The sequence below is a fragment of the Crinia signifera genome, chromosome 6 (genome assembly GCF_055691185.1).
Source record: "Crinia signifera chromosome 6, ASM5569118v1, whole genome shotgun sequence".
Taxonomy (NCBI): Eukaryota; Metazoa; Chordata; class Amphibia; order Anura; family Myobatrachidae; genus Crinia; species Crinia signifera.
The window spans coordinates 31,890,210-31,912,459 of NC_139222.1; the positions used below are offsets into that span (position 1 = coordinate 31,890,210).

The 22,250-nt window shown below is 51.2% G+C and overlaps 1 protein-coding gene across 1 annotated transcript in view; it reads left to right on the forward strand.

Moving 5' to 3' along the window:
• The first annotated feature begins 2,853 nt into the window (after nt 1–2,853).
• LOC146007503 (protein kinase C delta type-like) overlaps nt 2,854–22,250 on the forward strand; it is a 28,726-nt gene continuing 9,329 nt past the window's right edge. Inside the window, exons 1-4 of the mRNA XM_083145904.1 lie at nt 2,854–3,025; nt 12,268–12,423; nt 19,117–19,179; nt 21,894–22,032. Coding sequence (XP_083002030.1) covers nt 21,973–22,032 — 60 coding nt within the window. The 5' untranslated portion in view covers nt 2,854–3,025; nt 12,268–12,423; nt 19,117–19,179; nt 21,894–21,972. The remainder of the gene's footprint in view (nt 3,026–12,267; nt 12,424–19,116; nt 19,180–21,893; nt 22,033–22,250) is intronic.

The window sequence follows — 22,250 nt, forward strand, 5'->3', positions numbered from 1 at the left end:
GCTGCACGCTACTGTCTCACTGCTGTGCCCTCTGCTGCATGCTGTCTCACTGCTGTGCCCTCTGCTCTCCGCTACTGTCTCACTATTGTGCCCTCTGTTCCATGCTACTGTCTCACTAGTGTGCCCTCTGCTGCATGCTTTCTAACTAGTGTGCCCTCTGTTCCATGCCACTGTCTCAGTAGTAGTGTGCTCTCTGATCCATGCTGTCTCACTTCTGTGCCCTCTGTACCATGCTACTGTCTCACTGCTGTGTCCTTTGCTGCATGCCTTCTCACTGCTGTGCCCTCTGCTCCACGCTATTGTCTCACTGCTGTGCCCTGTGCTGCACGCTACTGTCTCACTGCTGTGCCCTCTGCTGCATGCTGTCTCACTGCTGTGCCCTCTGCTCCATGCTACTGTCTAACTGCTGTGCCCTCTGTTCCATGCTACTGTGTCACTAGTGTGTACTCTGTTCCATGCCGTTTTACTGCTGTGCGCTCTGTTTCACGCTGCCTCACCGCTGTGCCCTCTGCAACATGCTACTGTCTCACTGCTGTGCCCTCTACTCCAAGCTACTGTCTCACTGCTGTGTCCTCTGCTCTACACTATTGTGTCCCTGCTGTGCCCTGTGCTCTACACTACCATGTCCCTGCTGTGCCCTCTGCTCCACAATACTGTGTCCCTGCTGTGCTCTTTGCTGGATGCTATTGTGACAATGCTGTGCCCTCTGCTGCACAAGTCTGTCTCAGAGCTGTGCCCTCTGCTCCATGTAACTGTCTCAGTGCTGTGCCCTCATCTCCATGTAACTGTCTCAGTGCTGTGCCCTCATCTCCATGTAACTGTCTCAGTGCAGTGCCCTCTGCTCCATGTGACTGTCTCAATGCTGTGCCCTCTTCTCCATGTGACTGTCTCGCTGTTGTGCCCTCTGCTCCACGCTACTGTGTCCCTGCTGTGCCTTGTGCTCTACACTACTGTGTCCCTGCTGTGACCTCTGCTCCACAATACTGTGTCCCTGCTGTGCCCTTTGCTTGATGCTACTGTGACAATGCTGTGCCCCCTGCTGCACAAGTCTGTCTCAGAGCTGTGCCCTCATCTCCATGTAACTGTCTCAGTGCTGTGCCCTCTGCTCCATGCGACTGTCTAACTGTTGTGCCCTCTGCTCCACGCTACTGTGTCCCTGCTGTGTCCTATATTCCCTGTTAGTAAGTCACAGAACCCACCACTATCTCAGTGCCCACCTCCACCATACACATCCAGATATCGGCCTCCGGTCCCAGACCACACTCACCTTCTTGTAACTCTTCCCAAGTTGACAGTGCCTGTGCTCTCCGAGAACACTGGTAACCGAGCCGCCATCCATCATGGGCCAGTGGGGCTCCCATTTCCTCCTGCTGCCATCCTTCTTCCACCCCTGGCATCACCGACCCCATCTTCTTCCTCCTCCCTCAGCAAGCCAACACAAGTACCTGGGTATAGGACCAAGACTGGATGTGAGAGGAGCCACACTCTGGGGGTACATATTCTGGGGGCTGCGGGGTGTATATAGTTACAGAGCTGGGTGGGAGGATGTGTGGGGAACACAGGCACCAGTCACAGCACTTCCTGCAGCTCAGAGGGACTGATGATGGAGGATGTAATCCCCTGGCCAGGCTGATAGTGTCCTGTCTTCCAGTGCACAGGATGTGGTCGCTATAACTGCCCTGTGTCACACAGCAGTCTGGGCAACGCTGCTCTTGTCCTGTCACCTGTCAGAGGGGTCAGTGTCCGAGGCAGGCGTAGACCACAAGAGTGGCGCTGAGGCATGCCAGGCTGCGGTGCCCTCCTTAGCCTGGCACCTCACACAGCAGCGCACTCAGCGTAATGGTAGGACAGACCCTGCTGATAGGTACAGGCTGCAGATGGGAGGGTTAAGGACAGGTTACAGGGGGTGGAGGGATAGGGACAGGCTGTGGAAGTTGTTTTTTATTTTTGGGGGATGATGAAGGGGGGGGGGGGGGAACCAAATGAGTAGTAAGTAAGATTACCTGACCCCTGTCAGGATTCCCTCCTTCGGGACGCCGGTGTCGGTATTCTGTATGCCGGCATCCCAGACGCCAGTCACCTGTATGTATCAGAAGTGTGAGTGTAATGTGCGTGTGTATATAACAGTGGTGGCATCAGTGCAGCCCCCTCTTATTACACACAGATCACTGCATACAGCTGCTTATGTGATTAGTGTATTGTTTCACCACAACTCCCACTCTCCCCCCCCCCCCCCCCCCCGGGTATACAGCAGCGGTGACATGTGACATAATATCAGTTATATATCAATATAATAACCCCAATAATTCTGTATAAAACTAATAATAAATGAGACATAAAAACAACAAATGAGCATAAATGAGAGAGAAATGTGAGAGCTGAGGGGACACCGGCCGCAGGGAGCCAGCCCCGCCCACATCACACACACTGACCAATCACCTGCTCTCCCTGAGGGCCGCCTACCTCTCCTCCACAGCGGCTGGGCCCAGGTGCTGACAGGTGCCTCCAGGGCCATTCCCATGCCCGGTACCGGGAGTCTTCTCCTCCTCTGTCACCGCAGCAGCCCGGGCGGGAACCTGCCCTACAGTGACGCAGCATCACACACACAGCGCCGCCCCCGGGGAACTCTGCCCCTAGTGGCTGCTGGGCGGAATTGCAGCTGCCTCTGTCATCATGTGTGCGGCTCCCTGTCATGCTGCTGCTGGGCCGGGCGGGGGCGCATTCGCAGCGAGAGAAGCAGCCGGCAGCAGCAGTCAGTGTATCCGGCGGAAGGAGTCCAGCATCTCCCTGTGTACAGCCTGTCCGCAGCCCCGCTTCAGCAGACCAGATTGCAGGGAGCCCAGCAGCAGCAGGGTGGATGATCGGAGCCCTGCTCAGCCCAGCCGCAGCCCAGGGGAGACTGACACCCTGATTCCCCACCATGATATATATAGTGACAAGTGGCCCTAGCACTGGTACCGCCGGCATGGACACCAGACAGGCGGCAGGAGGGAGTATGCGGCAGATGCTGAGAAAGGCGCCTGTGGTAAGTCCTAACAAGAGCTCTGCATGGGATGGAGGAGATGTGAGAGGCAGAGGCTCTTCTGTACCCTCCCCCATACCTCCCAACTTGTAGCTTTTGCGAAGAGGGACACTGGTAGGTAGGGATGGGTAATCATATGATGTTTCATCGACAACATCGGATTTATGGTTCCAATGTTCGATGTTTAACCCAATCCAATGTTTCCTCAACATCACTAGATTTATCCGCCGATGTTTTTCTCAATTTTCCAATGTTTATTTTTCTGTTGTGTGTCACTATGTGGTGCTGTCACACCTTGTTTTATATTGGGACTATGTAAAAACCGGACCAGACTAAACCCCGGACTGCCGGACAGGACATCAAAATCTGCAGTCCGGAGCTTGTAGGGTCCGGTCTGGGGGGTGTCCTGTCCAGGGGTGTCTTGTCCGGGGGGGTCCCTGTGATTGCTATCACCAGGGACATGGGGAAGGGGAGATTACAGCCTCCCCGGGTGGTCCTGACCGTCCGGTTTTTGCTACATGGCCGGACCATACAGGGAGACTTTATTCTACCCCGCCCTCCTCTACCTGGTGACAGGTGTGACAGGCAGCCCCCCAGGACAGGACACCCCCGGACAGGACACCCCCCGGACCGGAGGCTACAAGCTACAAAATGCAGAGTTTGATGTCCGGTCCGGCGGTCCGGAGGTTTTGTGTTGGTCCGGTTTTCACCCATACCCTTTTATATTCATTGACAACCAACACAGATACAAAACAGTAACACACACTGGGGAGACAATGGAGAGTGATAAACCACCAGCCAATCAGCTCCTACCTGCCATGTCATAGACTATGTTTACAAAATGTCATACAGGAGCTGATTGGTTGGTTTTAATCACTCTCCACTTTATCACTTTTGAAGCTTAGTGCATCTGGCCCTGTGTGTGGTGATGATACAGACTTCAGTTGAGAGAGGAGAAGAGAGAGAAAAAGATTAACTAAAGAGTATGGGCGGGATTCTCCAATAACCCCCGCCGCACATCGCCGGCATTCTCATTGTTAATAATCGCATATGCAGTAACATATGCGATTATTAACTCAAAGGCGATGACCGGCGATGTGTAGCGGGACCCCCCTCCCTCCCTGCACCCTTACCTGGCTGTAAGGGCTCCGTTTCCTCCTCCCTGCACCCGGAAGCTGTGCAGGGAGGAGGAGGTCACTGTCTGGGCAGCACAGCAGGAGGCTGCCCGGACACAGGGGAGGGCAGCGCGGATCGACGGGGACGCGCAGGGCGGCGGGGGATGCGAAGAGAAGGCCATAGGCAGTGGCGTAGCTAAGTTTTGGCGCCGCCACCCCGCCAAGCACCCACCGCCCATGCAAACCCCCCCAATCCCCCACAGCCTTACCTATCGCGCTGGTCCCGGCGGCTCCGTTCTTCTGCTGAGGACCACCACAAAATGGCACCCCCATACAGCAGACAGTTTCAGAGAACTGTGTGCTATATGGGGGCAGCCATTTTGTGGTGGTCCTCAGCAGAAGAACGGAGCCGCTAGGACCAGCGAGATAGGTAAGTCTGCGGGGGATTGGGGGGGGGGTGACTATAGCACCGCAGGCCCCGGCGCCCCCACATGCAGGTGGGTGAGGTTTTAAGGGGAGGAACATTGTGTGAAGGGAGTACTGATTTGATTGGTTGATGGAATGTCAGGGGAGTGGCTCTACATCTGATATATGCCTATGTCTAGAAGGTTCCATCTGTTTTCAGTCAGATTCGTTGTGCTGATAAGTATATTGTTGAAGTGGTTAAATTCTGCTCATATTGTATCATCTTTCTGTTTTCACTTTTCTTTTTCTTTCTCTGCTAAATCTCTCATCTATATTCTAATCTGTATTTCTTCCTATTTGTTATATTCTCTCCTTCATCTATCCATATTGCATTTGCTGGGCCTGAGCATTTGCCGTGTCCCCTTGCGCTGTATAGGCATCGGGTCACGTCACAGTGTAATGAGCAGTTTAACTTCCGCGGGTCGCTTAGGTTTGCGGCGCTGGGCCTCCTGGTCACAGCGCTGCCGGTAGTTTATCGCAGCAGCGACGCGGCCTGTGATGGAGCCTCTAAAGCTGCGGCCGCCATTACTCGCGGGTCCTTCTGGGACATCTGCAGGTTTCGGCTGTGCAGCGGAGTATCTCTCTGGCGCGCGGAGTATCTCTCTGGCGCCGTTCATACTGGCGGGGTCCGGTTAGGTTCCGGGGCTGCTATGCTGTATCCTGCTTAGCCCCTTCAGTTAGGGTTAGGGTTTATATACACACTATGCGGGGCCGGGTTACCCCAGGCCGGGGGCGGTATTTCAGTTAATCTTGTACAAGCATTTGCACGGCTTTGGCTTTAAGTAACAGGAATGATTTTTAGCCTTTCCAGCATGTTTGGTAGGCAAATCTGCGGAGCTATTGGCCCCCATTATTAGAGGGAGTATTTCTCTTGTTACCATTCCTTTGTGTTTTATTCAGGACTTATGGTATATTATTTTATAATATACAGTAGATTGAGGTTGCTATCTATGTCATTTAGATTTGTTTCCTGTGGGTGGCATTGGTAGGATTTTATGTCTGATATTGGCGCCATTTTAGAGTTCAAGTCGGCCACTGGCGGCGCTGGTACGAGATCTGCAGGGTGCCACAGCCTTGGATGTAGTTTTTGATGGGGGTAAGGTTATATCCTGGCCAAAATCTTAAAGCGCAACAGTATATGCTGCGCTATATAAGAAACGGTAAATAAATGAAATATTTTCCCATGGTGGTAGCTGGTAGGGATGTATGCCACAGGACAATATGTCGCCTATGCATACTGGTGGCAGCCATTTTACTTGCTGTCTGCTATTTTGTACATCAGATCTTCAGTAATCAGTGGGGAACTTTGGTCCATGGTTATGCGGTTATTAACTGGTCCCTCGTGACCTTTGACTGCAATGTCGGCATTATTTCCCCTCTGGCAATAGCTGGGCATGCGTATGGTAATCTGTCCGTGACGCACGTGTGTGGGGCGGACAGCTGACATAGCATTCGGACGGTGTGGGCGATCTGTATGGTAGGCGGGGCTAAGAACACTGGGTGGCCGTCCGAAATACGCATCCGACCGAGTCAACTAGAATAAGGGCCACAGTGTATTTGCTCATGTATACAGAAGCGATCGTCTGTTCTTTGTTTTCCAGCTCACATTCAGTAAGGCCTATTGTGCCTTATTTAATTTTCCTCATTGTGGCTACATTGCAGATGTTTCTTTTTCCAATATAACCTGTATAATTACTCGCTGTTTCCTAGTCTGTTACCACTGACAGATATTCTAGTAGTATTTCCTAATACTGCTGCTGCATTTAGCGTTCCAGATGAAAACGTGAAGTTTCAGCTCCATCTCCACTAAATAAATGCTAAGATTCTGGCCCTGCTAATCTTACATATATGAGCACCGGTGGTATATGAATTGCTTCATGCAAATAAGGCCAGTTACCCAATCATTTAAAAAATAAATGAATTTAGTGATTGCGATGCTCTGATTTTAATTTTAGACCTTAGGGCTTTTCTTAGATGCATTAGACCCCCCCAATCCTTAATCCAGCTCCGTCTGATTGGTTTACTTGCTGATACTGTTGCCAAAATCACACTTTATCCTAGAGTTTCCCAAAATATTCCTTACAGTCCAAGTTTTAAGGATAGCCATGCTTGAGTCCAGGCATTTAAATCAAAATGAGTAATGTAGTTAAGTCATCTGTGCTCTCACATGGACATCCTTAAAACCTGGCCAGTAATTATGGAGCTTTGGAAATTCTGCCTTAGGGGGGTATTCAATCGCGGGCGACCATCTCCCTACAGGGGAGATGGTCGTCGGGTCCTAGTCAATGCCATCTTCCCCAACAACATTGAGCAAGGTTTCTCTGCAAAACGAGCCCGACTTCACTAGCTGTCGGGCTCTTTCTGCCGAGAACGGCCAGGAAGTGACCAGCTGCCGGCTGCAGCTCGCCTCTTCCCGGACACAACTCGAGGCCACGCCCCCTTCTCGCTCCCCGGCAGGGGGGACATTGACTCCCGCCTGCATGTTCTCGGACGAGCTGACTGAGAACAGGACAGGAGCAAGCTCGTCCGCCGTGACCTACACATTAAATAACCCCCTTAGCCTATAACACTGTTTTTCTGTATCTCGTGTGGCGTTAATTCCATGATGTATGGCAAGACCTGTGACACAATGTAATGTTATATTTTGGAGCTCTATAAATCATGATAAAATGAATATGTTACACTGCATCAGCTAATGTAATGCTGTGTACACACGGTCCGATTTCCTTTCTGATGTTGACGATAGTCAACATCGGATCGGCATCGGATGCAGATCGCAAGGGTTTTAACCCTTGCGATCCCGATCCGATCCCGATGCGCATTCACGTATCGGAAGCCAGAAAGTCTTGGCTGCCTTGTCTATATAATGCAGATCTGCACTATATAGTCAAGATAGGAAGCAAATCGGATGTGCCTTAAGATCCTATCCACGATCCTATCTGATCAGATCGTGGATAGGATCTTAAGGCACATCTGACCGTGTGTACACACCATTAGCCCACATTTATTTATACACACGTAAAACACTAATAAACAAATCGAAAATAATGACAGAGACCTATTGGCGAGGAAAATCGTCAGGGTTACTAATTACTAGCTGAAGTACCCGGTCATACCCAAGTTTAAATGTTAAATGATCAAGTTATTAAGTTATCATTAAGTTCGGTGTAACAGTCACCATAATAATAATCAGCAGCTCTTCCAACACACCCATGAGGTGGCTGCTCAATGTCGTTTTTTTTTGTGGGGTGTCGCCATTAGCCCTAATCCCCAGCTTGTTACCGTCAATTCCCTCCAGAAAAATGATTGCAGAAACTGGAGGGATCAGGAACAAGTCTTTACAATCATTTGATTGTTTGCAAAAAAAAGAATAGGATTAAAAGAAAAGGAGTAAAAGAAAAGATGGAAAAATGTATTAATAATTTTAAATAGGAACTTACCGCTTTAGACCTTTGCTCTTACATTTTGGTTGTTCGCTGGGGAGCCATCAGGTGAGGTGGGAGAGAACGTCCAGGCTGAAGAGTCCCTCGCGGCACAGAGGGCAGGTGTTGTTGACCTTCAGCCATTCTGTAAGACAGGGAACATGGAAGGTGTCACGACAGTGTGATAAAGCCATTTCTGTACCTACCTCAATGTTAGAGATGCAGATGGCGCAGTGCTCTGGTTTCTCTCCTTCCGCAATGGTGTGCCTGCAGAAGGTGGGGAGACGGGGCTTGAAGAACTGCAGGAATATTTCCAGCAGGAGGTGATCTGGTCTCACAGCCTCTGCCTGATGGTCACTGCCACTGGGCTCATGTCCTCCTCTTCCTCTCCGTCCAAATCTTCCTCTTTCCGATGATGGTCCAGATCTTCTTCCTGATCGACTCCCATCGGTTGGTCTGCGGCGTCCTGACCTCAGCCAAGCCTCTCTGATGTTCTGGCTGGGTCCATCTAAAATGATATTTCATATATTGTAGATATAACAAATAGCCATATGTGACATGTGAGGATCAGATATTGCTGGTGTACAATAAGAGTTCCAGCAATAACATGATTTTATATATTAAATTACCATACAACTGAAATACAGAGCTGCAGCAGTATGCGTGTACGGATGCAGGCCCCAATGTTTAGCGCTTCCTGATCTGTAACTAACAGCATGGGAGGTGCCAGCCAGTAACACAGGGACACTGGCCAACCACCACTGCTATAATCCCTCCCACTACAAAGGACAGGTGCCCATACACTAGTAAGATTTATCTTCAGATCTGGCTGGTTGGGACAAAAACATGGTGATGGATGAGTGACAGTTTGTCAGTTTTCCAGCATTTCCAAGCTGTCAGCTGCCATTTGCTCTCATCCATAACCATGTTTTTGTTCCAACCAGCCAGATCTGAAGATAAATCTGCGTGTGTATTGCCACTAAAATATTTAATTTACTGAACAAACTTTTTACTGACCTTGGTTTCCAATTAGCTGGGACAACTCTCGACGGCTCATTGTAGCCGGAGGCAGAAGGTGATCGAAGTGAGAAAAAGAAGAAAAAAAGGGGGAAAAGAGAAAGAAAAAGCACAGATGTAATTGTGCGCTGAGCTCCACTCACTGGTCACTCACTACAGTCACTGGCTGCGATTTTTTTGCCTGAAAATGGCTCTTACCTGACAGCTGTTTTTTTCCCTGCGTCCTCGTCCACTTCTGCCCAGGAAATGCCAGTGCTGAGGCTGCATCATTCAAATGTGGCATGCGGGCGGCAGTTGGTGATGGCCGTGCGGCACATCACATCTACATTATATTCCACATCATCCTCTTCCAGGACAGGGGAAATGACCAAAAACAGACACCCAGACATATGTACATGTGTAACACTAGCTTCTGTGCATTAATCTAGCAACCCAGCATCTGTAATACACCGTGAGACAGGTTTATTAAGCCTGATGAAGCTGCACCAGCCAATCAGCCCCTAACTGTCAATGTTAAACCTATCCTGTTAGGAGCTGATTGGTTGGTGCGTTATCACTTCCCACGGGATGCGGTCATTTGGTCTACTGCATTATGGTCGACATGGGAAAAGGTCGACATGATTCTAGTTCGACAGGTTATTAGTTCGACAAGGTCATTAGTTCGACATTGTCTATGTCGACATTCACAAGGTCGACATGGAGTTTTTCACTGTTTTTTGAGCCAACATGTGCCGACAGGCGGTATTTCATGCCCTACCATCCACTAGGGCATGGTGGGAGAATAAAATAGTGTGCCGAGCGTAGCGAGGCACCGTGCCCGACGCATTGCGAGCGCAGCAAGCGATGCGAGGGGATGCAGTGCACTTTAAACTGTGTCCATGTCGACTGTGTTGACATTCAGGTAAAAAAACAGTGAAAAACCCCATGTCGACCTTGTGAATGTCGACATAGACAATGTCGAACTAATGACCTTGTCGAACTAATGACCTTGTCGAACTAATGACCTTTCGACCTAGAATCATGTCGACCTTTTCCCATGTCGACCTAGAGTCATGTCGACCTTTTAGCATGTCGACCTAATGGATTCGACCTAATGACTTTCGACCATAATGCAATAGACCAAATGATCCCAACCCCTTCCCACTGTATCATGTCACCTGGCTTAGTACATATGGCCCTGTGGGAGGTGATTTGCTGATGAAATAAAAATGTAAAGAGAAATACATATATTTTCCTGATGATTTGATGCTGCGCATCTCAGAGTGTCTCAGTTGTGCCGGGTGACTTGTGCTGTGTGTCGCATTAATGCTACAATAGGTATATGAGGATGCCCTGACATCACAGCGGGCGAGATGTACTAAGCTTGAAAAGTGATAAAATTGAGAGTAATAAACAACCAGCCAATCAGCTGGTAATAGCCATGTCGCAGGCTGTGTTTGAAAAATGACAGGTAGGAGCTGATTGGTTGGAGGTTTATCACTCACCATTTTATCACTTTTTAAGGCTCAGTACATCTCGCCCGCTTAGCGTGTTGTGATATACTTGGATGACAGACACCGTTCATCTCTTCTTCTAATTATGGAAAACGTTTATGCATTTTATTATTGCTAATGTATGATTGGAGGATGGAACGCTGGGTGATTGATGTGTTTAGGAAATGTGAGTGATTAATACAGAGCTGGGTGGGATAAATAAATAATAGATAAATAATACAGTGCAGGATAGCGCTGGTATTAATGCAAAAACAAAAGTGAAAAGATGGAGACTGGTGTGTGAGGTAATGTAGGGCAGGAATAGGTACTTGTGTACTAGCACGGAGCCCATCGCATCGCAGACCATAAGGCATGCGATGGTATGCGATGCGATGTTACGCGATGGCAGGCGATGTTATACAATTTTAAATTGTATACCATCGCATTGTATGGCATTGTATCGCATATACAATGGTATGCGATTTAAAATTGTATAAGCACCCTAATGGGTTTTTCAATGTAAAAAGTGGCCTCTATAACATGGGGTGCGAGGGGTGGCGGTACGCGTCCTACGACCTTTTCATACCCCCACTATCCACGTCAGCATGGAGTTGATTTTTACTATAGTGTGGCGACCGCAGTATTGTAAGCCCCCATTAGGGTGCTTATACAATTAAACATCATATAGGGGCTTATACAATTTAAAATCGCATGGCTGTGCATTGGGTGTATGCCATGCGATTTTGGGGGACATTTACCAAAATGGATTCGTAGAAAAAAGGTCTATTCATAGGCAGAAATACACCTTTTTTTTTTACAAATTTGTATTTTCGGGATTTACAACAATTCGTATTCCTAAAGATGGAACATTCGTATTTGTATTTACAAATACGAATGTCTACACCATCGATAGGATACGACAGAAATCACCATTCAAAAGAATGGTGGTTCCTGATGTACTAAGCAGCCGTACTGATAATACGGCTGCTAAGTGGTGTAAAACACCCACGCAAATACCTTGCTTTCCCTGTCGTATTTGCTTTAAGCCTGCACGGATCAGTCAGATCCGTGCAGGCTTTAGTGTAAAAAAAAAAATATTTAAAAAAAAACGGCGTGGGGTCCTCCCCACAGCTGTAACCAGCACCAGGCTGACAGAGCCGGGGCCGGTAATTAAAAATCAGGGAACCCGACAAATAGGGGTTCCTTGATTTTTAACAACCAGCCCCAGGCTCCAGTTCCGGGGCTGGTTCCCAAAATACGGGGGACAAAATGAGTAGGGGTCCCCCGTATTTCAAGAACCAGCCCCAGGCCAACCCAGCCAGCAGGGTAATGCCACAGCCGGGGGGAGACTTTTTATACAATTCCCCCCGGCCAAAGCTTTCAGCCCTACCGACCAGTCAGCCTGGCCAGGGGCCCTGGGGTCCCCCCCCTCCAGGACTTACCTGACCAGGCTGAAGCCTGGTGCTGTCCTCGATGCCCCTGGGCGGTGGGCATCGAGCTGATCTTGGTGTAAAAAAAAAAGATTAAACTATTGTCTAATACTGGGGCACTATGAGTCCCAGCAAGCCTCCCCCGCAAGCTGGGACTTGGAGAACCACAAGTCCCAGCCTGCGGGGCATTAAAGGGCCCGCTGGGCCTTGTAGTGCCACAGTATTAAAAATAGTACAATAAAACACACTGACACATACTTAAAATAAAACTTTAATACATACAAAGCCCACACATACTAATACTTACCTATCTTCTTCCCGTAGGTAGCCCTGGTCCTGATGTCCTGTGTCGTCTTCTGGATCCATGTCGACGTCGCTGTCCATGTCGTCCTCGCTGTCGGCGGTCCGGAGTCCGAGGAAATCCATGTGGAAGCTGTGGAAGGAAACCATACTCACCTGTCCCAGGGCGACGTAGTCCAGGTAAGGCCAATCAGGAGCCGCTAGGCCGCAAGGCGGCCAATAGCGGCATTCGGGAGGCGGAGCCGCACGATGTACACAAACACCGTGCGGCTCCTGCTGTCCGGCTGGTTTCGGGTGTCGGTTTGTTTTTTTGCAAAGACCCTTACCTGGACTACGTCGCCCTGGGACAGGTGAGTATGGTTTCCTTCCATAGGTTCCCACATGGATTTCGTCGGACTCCGGACGCCGACGCCATCGCCGACATGGACAGCGACGTCGACATATATAGTCCATCATCATCATATATGGGAGGTCACTGGTGGTGTCTGTAGTATATGGGAGGTCACCGATGCTGTCTAGTATATGGGAGGTCACTGATGCTGTCTGTAGTATATGGGAGATCACTGGTGGTGTCTGTAGTATACGGGAGGTCACTGGTGGTGTCTGTAGTATCCGGGAGGTCACTGGTGGTGTCTGTAGTATACGGGAGGTCACTGGTGGTGTCTGTAGTATACGGGAGGTCACTGGTGGTGTCTGTAGTATCCGGGAGGTCACTGGTGGTGTCTGTAGTATACGGGAGGTCACTGGTGGTGTCTGTAGTATATGGGAGGACACCGATGCTGTCTGTAGTATATGGGAGGTCACTGGTGGTGTCTGTAGTATATGGGAGGTCACTGATGCTGTCTGTAGTATATGGGAGGTCACTGGTGGTGTCTGTAGTATATGGGAGGTCACTGATGCTGTCTGTAGTATATGGGAGGTCACTGATGCAGTCTGTAGTATATGGGAGGTCACTGATGCAGTCTGTAGTATATTGGAGGTCACTGATGCAGTCTGTAGTATATGGGAGGTCACTGGTGGTGTCTGTAGTACATGGGAGGTCACCGGTGGTGTCTGTAGTACATGGGAGGTCACTGGTGGTGTCTGTAGTATATGGGAGGTCACTGGTGGTGTCTGTAGTATATGGGAGGTCACTGATGCTGTCTGTAGTATATGGGAGGTCACTGGTGGTGTCTGTAGTACACGGGAGGTCACTGGTGGTGCCTGTAGTATATGGGAGGTCACCATTGCTGTCTGTAGTACATGGGAGGTCACTGGTGGTGTCTGTAGAATATGGGAGGTCACTGATGCTGTCTGTAGTATATAGGAGGTCACTGATGCTGTCTGTAGTACACGGGAGGTCACCGGTGGTGTCTATAGTATATGGAAGGTCACCGATGCGGTCTGTAGTATATGGGAGGTCACTGATGATGTCTGTAGTATACGGGAGGTCACTGATGCTGTCTGTAGTATATGGGAGGTCACCGATGCTGTATGTAGTATATGGGAGGTCACTGATGCTGTCTGTAGTACACGGGAGGTCACCGGTGGTGTCTATAGTATATGGAAGGTCACCGATGCTGTCTGTAGTATATGGGGGGTGTCAGCACCGGGGTTTCTTGTGTTCCTGGCTGTGACAGTGGTGGACCAATGGAGGGCGCTGGAAAGCAGGAGGCTTTATGTATGACATGCACTGGGGACCTGGGCACAGCGAACCAGAGGGTTGGCGGAGACCAGAAGCAGGGGCGCGGAGTCTAACTTGCCAGTGGTATTCACTAGGGAGTCCCGCAAGGAACTATGGACTTGGCTGCGTCTGACAAGCAGGTCGCGGCCCCCTGCCCTGGTCCTCTGGACGCAGGCTGGGACTGAGGACACAGGAGATTTGAGAGAATGTCTTTGAGACGGCCTGAGAGCCGGGGATGATAGTAGACAGCCTGGAAGCTGCGGGACGGCCTCGGAGCCGGAGGTGATAGTTGGCAGCCTGGGAGCTGTGGGACGGCCTAGGAGCCGGAGGTGATAGTTGGCAGCCTGGGAGCTGCAGGACGGCCTGAGAGCCAGGGATGATAGTAGAGAGCCTGGAAGCTGCGGGACGGCCTCGGAGCCGGAGGTGATAGTTGGCAGCCTGGGAGCTGTGGGACGTTCTGGGAGCCGGAGGTGATAGTTGGCAGCCTGGGAGCTGCAGGACGGCCTGAGAGCCGGGGATGATAGTAGACAGCCTGGAAGCTGCGGGACGGCCTGGGAGCTGGAGGTGATAGTTTGCAGCCTGGGAGCTGTGTGACGGCCTGGGAGCCGGAGGTGATAGTTGGCAGCCTGGGAGCTGCAGGACGGCCTGGGAGCCGGAGGTGATAGTTGGCAGCCTGGGAGCTGCAGGACGGCCTGAGAGCCGGGGATGATAGTAGACAGCCTGGAAGCTGCGGGACGGCCTGGGAGCTGGAGGTGATAGTTTGCAGCCTGGGAGCTGTGTGACGGCCTGGGAGCCGGAGGTGATAGTTGGCAGCCTGGGAGCTGCAGGACGGCCTGGGAGCCGGAGGTGATAGTTGGCAGCCTGGGAGCTGCAGGACGGCCTGGGAGCCGGAGGTGACGACCTGGGAGTCATTAGTACTTGATGTCGATAACCAGGAAAGGTGTTGCAAAGTCTCTGGGGGCACTTCAGTGCACAGTCGACACAGGATGTCGGCAGCAGGTGAATATGCGACAATACTGTAATACAGCAACTGGTGAACGTCGGAGATGACACAGATGTTGTTAGTCACTAGGAGACGACAGTAGCTGAGAGTCGACTTGGATGTTGACAGTGCCTGTCGACAGATCAGGACTGTGATGGAGAAAGTCACTGATGGTTTTAAAAGCAGTTTGGCCTGGGAGCCAATGGGTCTAGCCTGGGAGCTAGTGGGGATTGCTAGCCAGTGCCAGCGGGATCCTCTGCTGGGGATAGCTTGCTCACTCTACCTCAGTAATGGAAGTAGCAGGAGTCTCTGGAGATGAACGGAACCAGGTAAGTAGCAGCAGCAGCAGCAGCAGCAGCAACAGGACACTTGGAGATGGTATTGCTGGAGACTGGATAGCCAGGAGCCTTGGGAACTTCTCTGACACAGGAGTACACTCAGGGAACAGATGGAAGCAATTGTTCAAGGTCAGGAAGTTAAACCCAAGGCCTGATCTATATCCCCCTTGCCTGTTAGTGATTGGCTGCAAGCCGCAGCATCAATCAGAACCAGGAAGTGTCAGTGTACACCTTGGTTCTGTTACAGGTGTACAGGTCAGAGTTCAGACCAGCGGTCAGTGTGATTGGTTTGCACATTGCTGGTCACAGGTGTCATAGGTCACAGGTGCGTGGGCCTGGCGTGAAACTGGCAGAGGGCATCGCCAACTGCCCACGGGGGCACAGGGGACATCACACCATGATCCACCAATGGAGGCGGCACAGGCATTGGACCTGCAGGGCAGGGCGGACCATCGTGAAGGTAAGGGACGTGGTCGCAAACGGGGCTGCACACCGCGGTTTGTGACAGGAGGTCACTGATGCTGTCTGTAGTATACGGGAGGTCACTGATGCTGTCTGTAGTATATGGGAGGTCACTGATGCTGTCTGTAGTATACGGGAGGTCACTGATGCTGTCTGTAGTATATGGGAGGTCACTGATGGTGTCTGTAGTATATGGGAGGTCACTGATGCTGTCTGTAGTATATGGGAGGTCACTGATGCTGTCTGTAGTATAAGGGAGGTCACTGATGCTGTCTGTAGTATACGGGAGGTCACTGATGCTGTCTGCAGTATATGGGAGGTCACTGGTGGTGTCTGTATTATATGGGAGGTCACTGGTGCTGTCTGTAGTATACGGGAGGTCACTGGTGGTGTCTGTAGTATATGGGAGGTCACTGATGCTGTCTGTAGTATACGGGAGGTCACTGATGGTGTCTGTAGTATACGGGAGGTCACTGGTGGTGTCTGTAGTATATGGGAGGTCACTGGTGGTGTATGTAGTATATGGGAGGTCACTGGTGGTGTCTATAGTATATGGGAGGTCACTGATGCTGTCTGTAGTATATGGGAGGTCACTGATGCAGTCTGTAGTATATGGGAGGTCACTGATGCAGTCTGTAGTATATGGGAGGTCACTGGTGGTGTCTGTAGTATACGGGAGGTCACTGGTGGTGTCTGTAGTATATGGGAGGTCACTGGTGGTGTATGTAGTATATTGGAGGTCACTGATGCTGTCTGTAGTATACGGGAGGTCACTGATGCTGTCTGTAGTATATGGGAGGTCACTGGTGGTGTCTGTAGTATATGGGAGGTCACTGATGCTGTCTGTAGTATATGGGAGGTCACTGGTGGTGTCTGTAGTATATGGGAGGTCACTGATGCTGTCTGTAGTATATGGGAGGTCACTGGTGGTGTCTGTAGTATATGGGAGGTCACTGATGCTGTCTGTAGTATATGGGAGGTCACTGATGCTGTCTGTAGTATATGGGAGGTCACCGATGCTGTCTGTAGTATATGGGAGGTCACTGATGCTGTCTGTAGTATATGGGAGGTCACTGATGCTGTCTGTAGTATATGGGAGGTCACTGGTGGTGTCTGTAGTATATGGGAGGTCACCCGTACTGTCTGTAGTATATGGGAGGTCACCGATGCTGTCTGTAGTATATGGGAGGTCACTGGTGGTGTCTGTAGTATAAGGGAGGTCACCGATACTGTCTGTAGTATACGGGAGGTCACTGGTGGTGTCTGTAGTATATGGGAGGTCACCAATGCTGTCTGTAGTATATGGGAGGTCACTGATGCTGTCTGTAGTATATGGGAGGTCACCCGTACTGTCTGTAGTATATGGGAGGTCACTGATGCTGTCTGTAGTATATGGGAGGTCAGTGATGCTGTATGTAGTATACGGGAGGTCACTGGTGGTGTCTGTAGTATACGGGAGGTCACTGATGCTGTCTGTAGTATACGGGAGGTCACTGGTGGTGTCTGTAGTATAAGGGAGGTCACTGATGCTGTCTGTAGTATATGGGAGGTCACTGGTGGTGTCTGTAGTATACGGGAGGTCACTGGTGGTGTCTGTAGTATACGGGAGGTCACTGACGCTGTCTGTAGTATATGGGAGGTCACTGGTGGTGTCTGTAGTATAAGGGAGGTCACGATGCTGTCTGTAGTATATGGGAGGTCACTAATGCTGTCTGTAGTATATGGGAGGTCACTGGTGGTGTCTGTAGTATATGGGAGGTCACTGGTGGTGTCTGTAGTATATGGGAGGTCACTGATGCTGTCTGTAGTATATGGGAGGTCACTGATGCTGTCTGTAGTATATGGGAGGTCACTGTTGCTGTCTGTAGTATATGGGAGGTCACTAATGCTGTCTGTAGTATATGGGAGGTCACTGATGCTGTCTGTAGTATATGGGAGGTCACTGATGCTGTCTGTAGTATATGGGAGGTCACTGGTGGTGTCTGTAGTATATGGGAGGTCACTAATGCTGTCTGTAGTATATGGGAGGTCACTGATGCTGTCTGTAGTATATGGGAGGTCACTGGTGGTGTCTGTAGTATATGGGAGGTCACTGATGCTGTCTGTAGTATACGGGAGGTCACTGGTGGTGTCTGTAGTATAAGGGAGGTCACGATGCTGTCTGTAGTATATGGGAGGTCACTGGTGGTGTCTGTAGTATATGGGAGGTCACTGGTGGTGTCTGTAGTATATGGGAGGTCACCAATGCTGTCTGTAGAATATGGGAGGTCACTGATGCTGTCTGTAGTATATGGGAGGTCACTGGTGCTGTCTGTAGTATATGGGAGGTCACTGATGATGTCTGTAGTATACAGGAGGTCACTGATGCTGTCTGTAGTATATGGGAGGTCACTGATGCGGTCTGTAGTATATGGGAGGTAACCGATGCTGTCTGTAGTATATGGGAGGTCACTGCTGTATCTGTGCTGCTATCTCCTATCTGACCCCCTGTATCTGCAGAGGAAACTCGGGGTGACTGTATAACTGAGGCCTCTGTCAGACTGGGGAAGGTGTAATAAGTACATTGCAGTCCTGGGCTCTCTGTGATTGGGACGTTACGCAGGACTGCTGGACATCTGTGTCACATGTATGTGTGCAGCTTCTCTTCCCCAATGGCCATGATCATGTGACTGCGGCTCCTCTTCCCCATTGGCCATGATCATGTGACTTCTATTCCCCAATGGCCATGATCATGTGACTGCGGCTTCTCTACCCCAATGGCCATGATCATGTGACTGTGGCTTCTCTTTCCCAATGGGCATGATCATGTGACTGCCGCTTCTCTTCCCCAATGGCCATGATCATGTGACTGCGGCTTCTCTTCCCCAATGGCCATGATCATGTGACTGTGGTTTCTCTTCCCCAATGGCCATGATCATGTGACTGCGGCTTCTCTTCCCCAATGGCCATGATCATGTGACTGCGGCTTCTCTTCCCCAATGGCCATGATCATGTGACTGCGGCTTCTCTTCCCCAATGGCCATGATCATGTGACTGCGGCTTCTCTTCCCCAATGGCCATGATCATGTGACTGCGGCTTCTCTTCCCCAATGGCCATGATCATGTGACTGCGGCTTCTCTTCCCCAATGGCCATGATCATGTGACTGCGGCTTCTCTTCCCCAATGGCCATGATCATGTGACTGCGGCTTCTCTTCCCCAATGGCCATGATCATGTGACTGCGGCTTCTATTCCCCAATGGCCATGATCATGTGACTGCATACTCAGTCAGTAGCCTCGGTGATGTAACTACAGCCTTACAGGAACAGACACGTTACATGGGGCAGATGGGAATAGAAAACAGGGACGTTGTTAGGGAATGTGGGGAGTGTTGGCTGGAAATCTCTCAGCCATGCTGTGCTGTAATATAACCTATTTCCCATTTACAGGTTCTACGCTGCTGAGATCATCTGCGGGATACAATTCCTCCACTCTCAGGGAATCATCCATCGGTAATTATACAGCTACAATATAACGCTAGTTTACTACAGGGACACCAGAATGGACACTGACCTGCAGGTGTAATAGGCCTGCTCCCTACTCTACACGTGTTACACTATCCAGTCACCTAGCCGGGCTCTCATGCAGAGTCACCCGCTGTACCGCCCCCTGCAGGTGTAATAGGCCTGCTCCCTACTCTACACGTGTTACACTATCCAGTCACCTAGCCGGCTCTCATGCAGAGTCACCCGCTGTACCGCCCCCTGCAGGTGTAATAGGCCTGCTCCCTACTCTACACGTGTTACACTATCCAGTCACCTAGCCGGGCTCTCATGCAGAGTCACCCGCTGTACCGCCCCCTGCAGGTGTAATAGGCCTGCTCCCTACTTTACACGCGTTACACTATCCAGTCACCTAGCCAGCTCTCATGCAGAGTCACCCGCTGTACCGCCCCCTGCAGGTGTAATAGGCCTGCTCCCTACTCTACACGTGTTACACTATCCAGTCACCTAGCCGGGCTCTCATGCAGAGTCACCCGCTGTACCGCCCCCTGCAGGTGTAATAGGCCTGCTCCCTGCTCTACACGGGTTACACTATCCAGTCACCTAGTCGGCTCTCATGCAGAGTCACCCGCTGTACCGCCCCCTGCAGGTGTAATAGGCCTGCTCCCTACTCTACACGTGTTACACTATCCAGTCAACTAGCCGGGCTCTCATGCAGAGTCACCCGCTGTGCCGCCGCCTGCAGGTGTAATAGGCCTGCTCCCTACTCTACACGTGTTACACTATCCAGTCACCTAGCCGGCTCTCATGCAGAGTCACCCGCTGTACCGCCCCCTGCAGGTGTAATAGGCCTGCTCCCTACTCTACACGTGTTACACTATCCAGTCACCTAGCCGGCTCTCATGCAGAGTCACCCGCTGTACCGCCCCCTGCAGGTGTAATAGGCCTGCTCCCTACTCTACACGTGTTACACTATCCAGTCACCTAGCCGGGCTCTCATGCAGAGTCACCCGCTGTACCGCCCCCTGCAGGTGTAATAGCCTGCTCCCTACTCTACACGTGTTACACTATCCAGTCACCTACCCGGGCTCTCATGCAGAGTCACCCGCTGTACCGCCCCCTGCAGGTGTAATAGGCCTGCTCCCTACTCTACACGTGTTACACTATCCAGTCACCTAGCCGGCTCTCATGCAGAGTCACCCGCTGTACCGCCCCCTGCAGGTGTAATAGGCCTGCTCCCTACTCTACACGTGTTACACTATCCAGTCACCTAGCCGGCTCTCATGCAGTCACCCGCTGTACCGCCCCCTGCAGGTGTAATAGGCCTGCTCCCTACTCTACACGTGTTACACTATCCAGTCACCTAGCCGGGCTCTCATGCAGAGTCACCCGCTGTACCGCCCCCTGCAGGTGTAATAGGCCTGCTCCCTACTCTACACGTGTTACACTATCCAGTCACCTAGCCGGCTCTCATGCAGAGTCACCCGCTGTACCGCCCCCTGCAGGTGTAATAGGCCTGCTCCCTACTCTACACGTGTTACACTATCCAGTCACCTAGCCGGGCTCTCATGCAGAGTCACCCGCTGTACCGCCCCCTGCAGGTGTAATAGGCCTGCTCCCTACTCTACACGTGTTACACTATCCAGTCACCTAGCCGGGCTCTCATGCAGAGTCACCCGCTGTGCCGCCCCCTGCAGGTGTAATAGGCCTGCTCCCTACTCTACACGTGTTACACTATCCAGTCACCTAGCCGGGCTCTCATGCAGAGTCACCCGCTGTGCCGCCCCCTGCAGGTGTAATAGACCTGCTCCCTACTCTACACGTGTTACACTATCCAGTCACCTAGCCGGGCTCTCATGCAGAGTCACCCGCTGTACCGCCCCCTGCAGGTGTAATAGGCCTGCTCCCTACTCTACACGTGTTACACTATCCAGTCACCTAGCCGGGCTCTCATGCAGAGTCACCCGCTGTGCCGCCCCCTGCAGGTGTAATAGGCCTGCTCCCTACTCTACACGTGTTACACTATCCAGTCACCTAGCCGGGCTCTCATGCAGAGTCACCCGCTGTACCGCCCCCTGCAGGTGTAATAGGCCTGCTCCCTACTCTACACGTGTTACACTATCCAGTCACCTAGCCGGGCTCTCATGCAGAGTCACCCGCTGTACCGCCCCCTGCAGGTGTAATAGGCCTGCTCCCTACTCTACACGTGTTACACTATCCAGTCACCTAGTCGGCTCTCATGCAGAGTCACCCGCTGTACCGCCCCCTGCAGGTGTAATAGGCCTGCTCCCTACTCTACACGTGTTACACTATCCAGTCACCTAGCCGGGCTCTCATGCAGAGTCACCCGCTGTACCGCCCCCTGCAGGTGGCACCCCTCGGGACATGCCTAGTGGGAAATCCACCACTGACTCACAGCACATAAAGGATCTCCTGCACAAGTGATTTATCCTGGCATCTGTGGGTGAGCAGAGAGTAATCTGTACTCACATGTGTCAGAGGATCCTCCCAGGAGCTGTCAGCACTGGCGGCACTGTCACGGCACACTGATAGCAGGCTGTATGCGAGATCTGTAGTCCCCGGCTCCATGCTTAGTATATCGTATAGCGGGAGCCTGTAAGGAAAGTCCACATACTAGGATTATACACAAGTCATTTCATGTTACTGTAATACATTATGTACACAACAGCAAAGTGACCATCAAGGTTTTATTGTCATCACAGAGACCTGAACCCGGACAACATCTTAGTGGCTGGAACTGGACATCTGAAGATCGCCGACTTCGGCATTGCCTTGGTGAACATGCATGGAGGCCGGACAGCCAGTGACTACGCTGGTACACCCGACTACATTGCTCCTGAGGTGAGTGGCACAGGATATCCCTGCTGCTTACTGACTGCACACACACTGTAGGGAAGGCTGGGGAAGGGCAATATGGCTGCACAGGACACACTGTAAGACACCTGTACATCACACTGGGCTACATGCTATCTCCCCCCTCCAGGAGAGTTCCAAGAGGGGGGAGGGAGGTGGCCGGTGTGGGGGCGGCACGGGGAAATCACATGATATGGTCCTGAGGT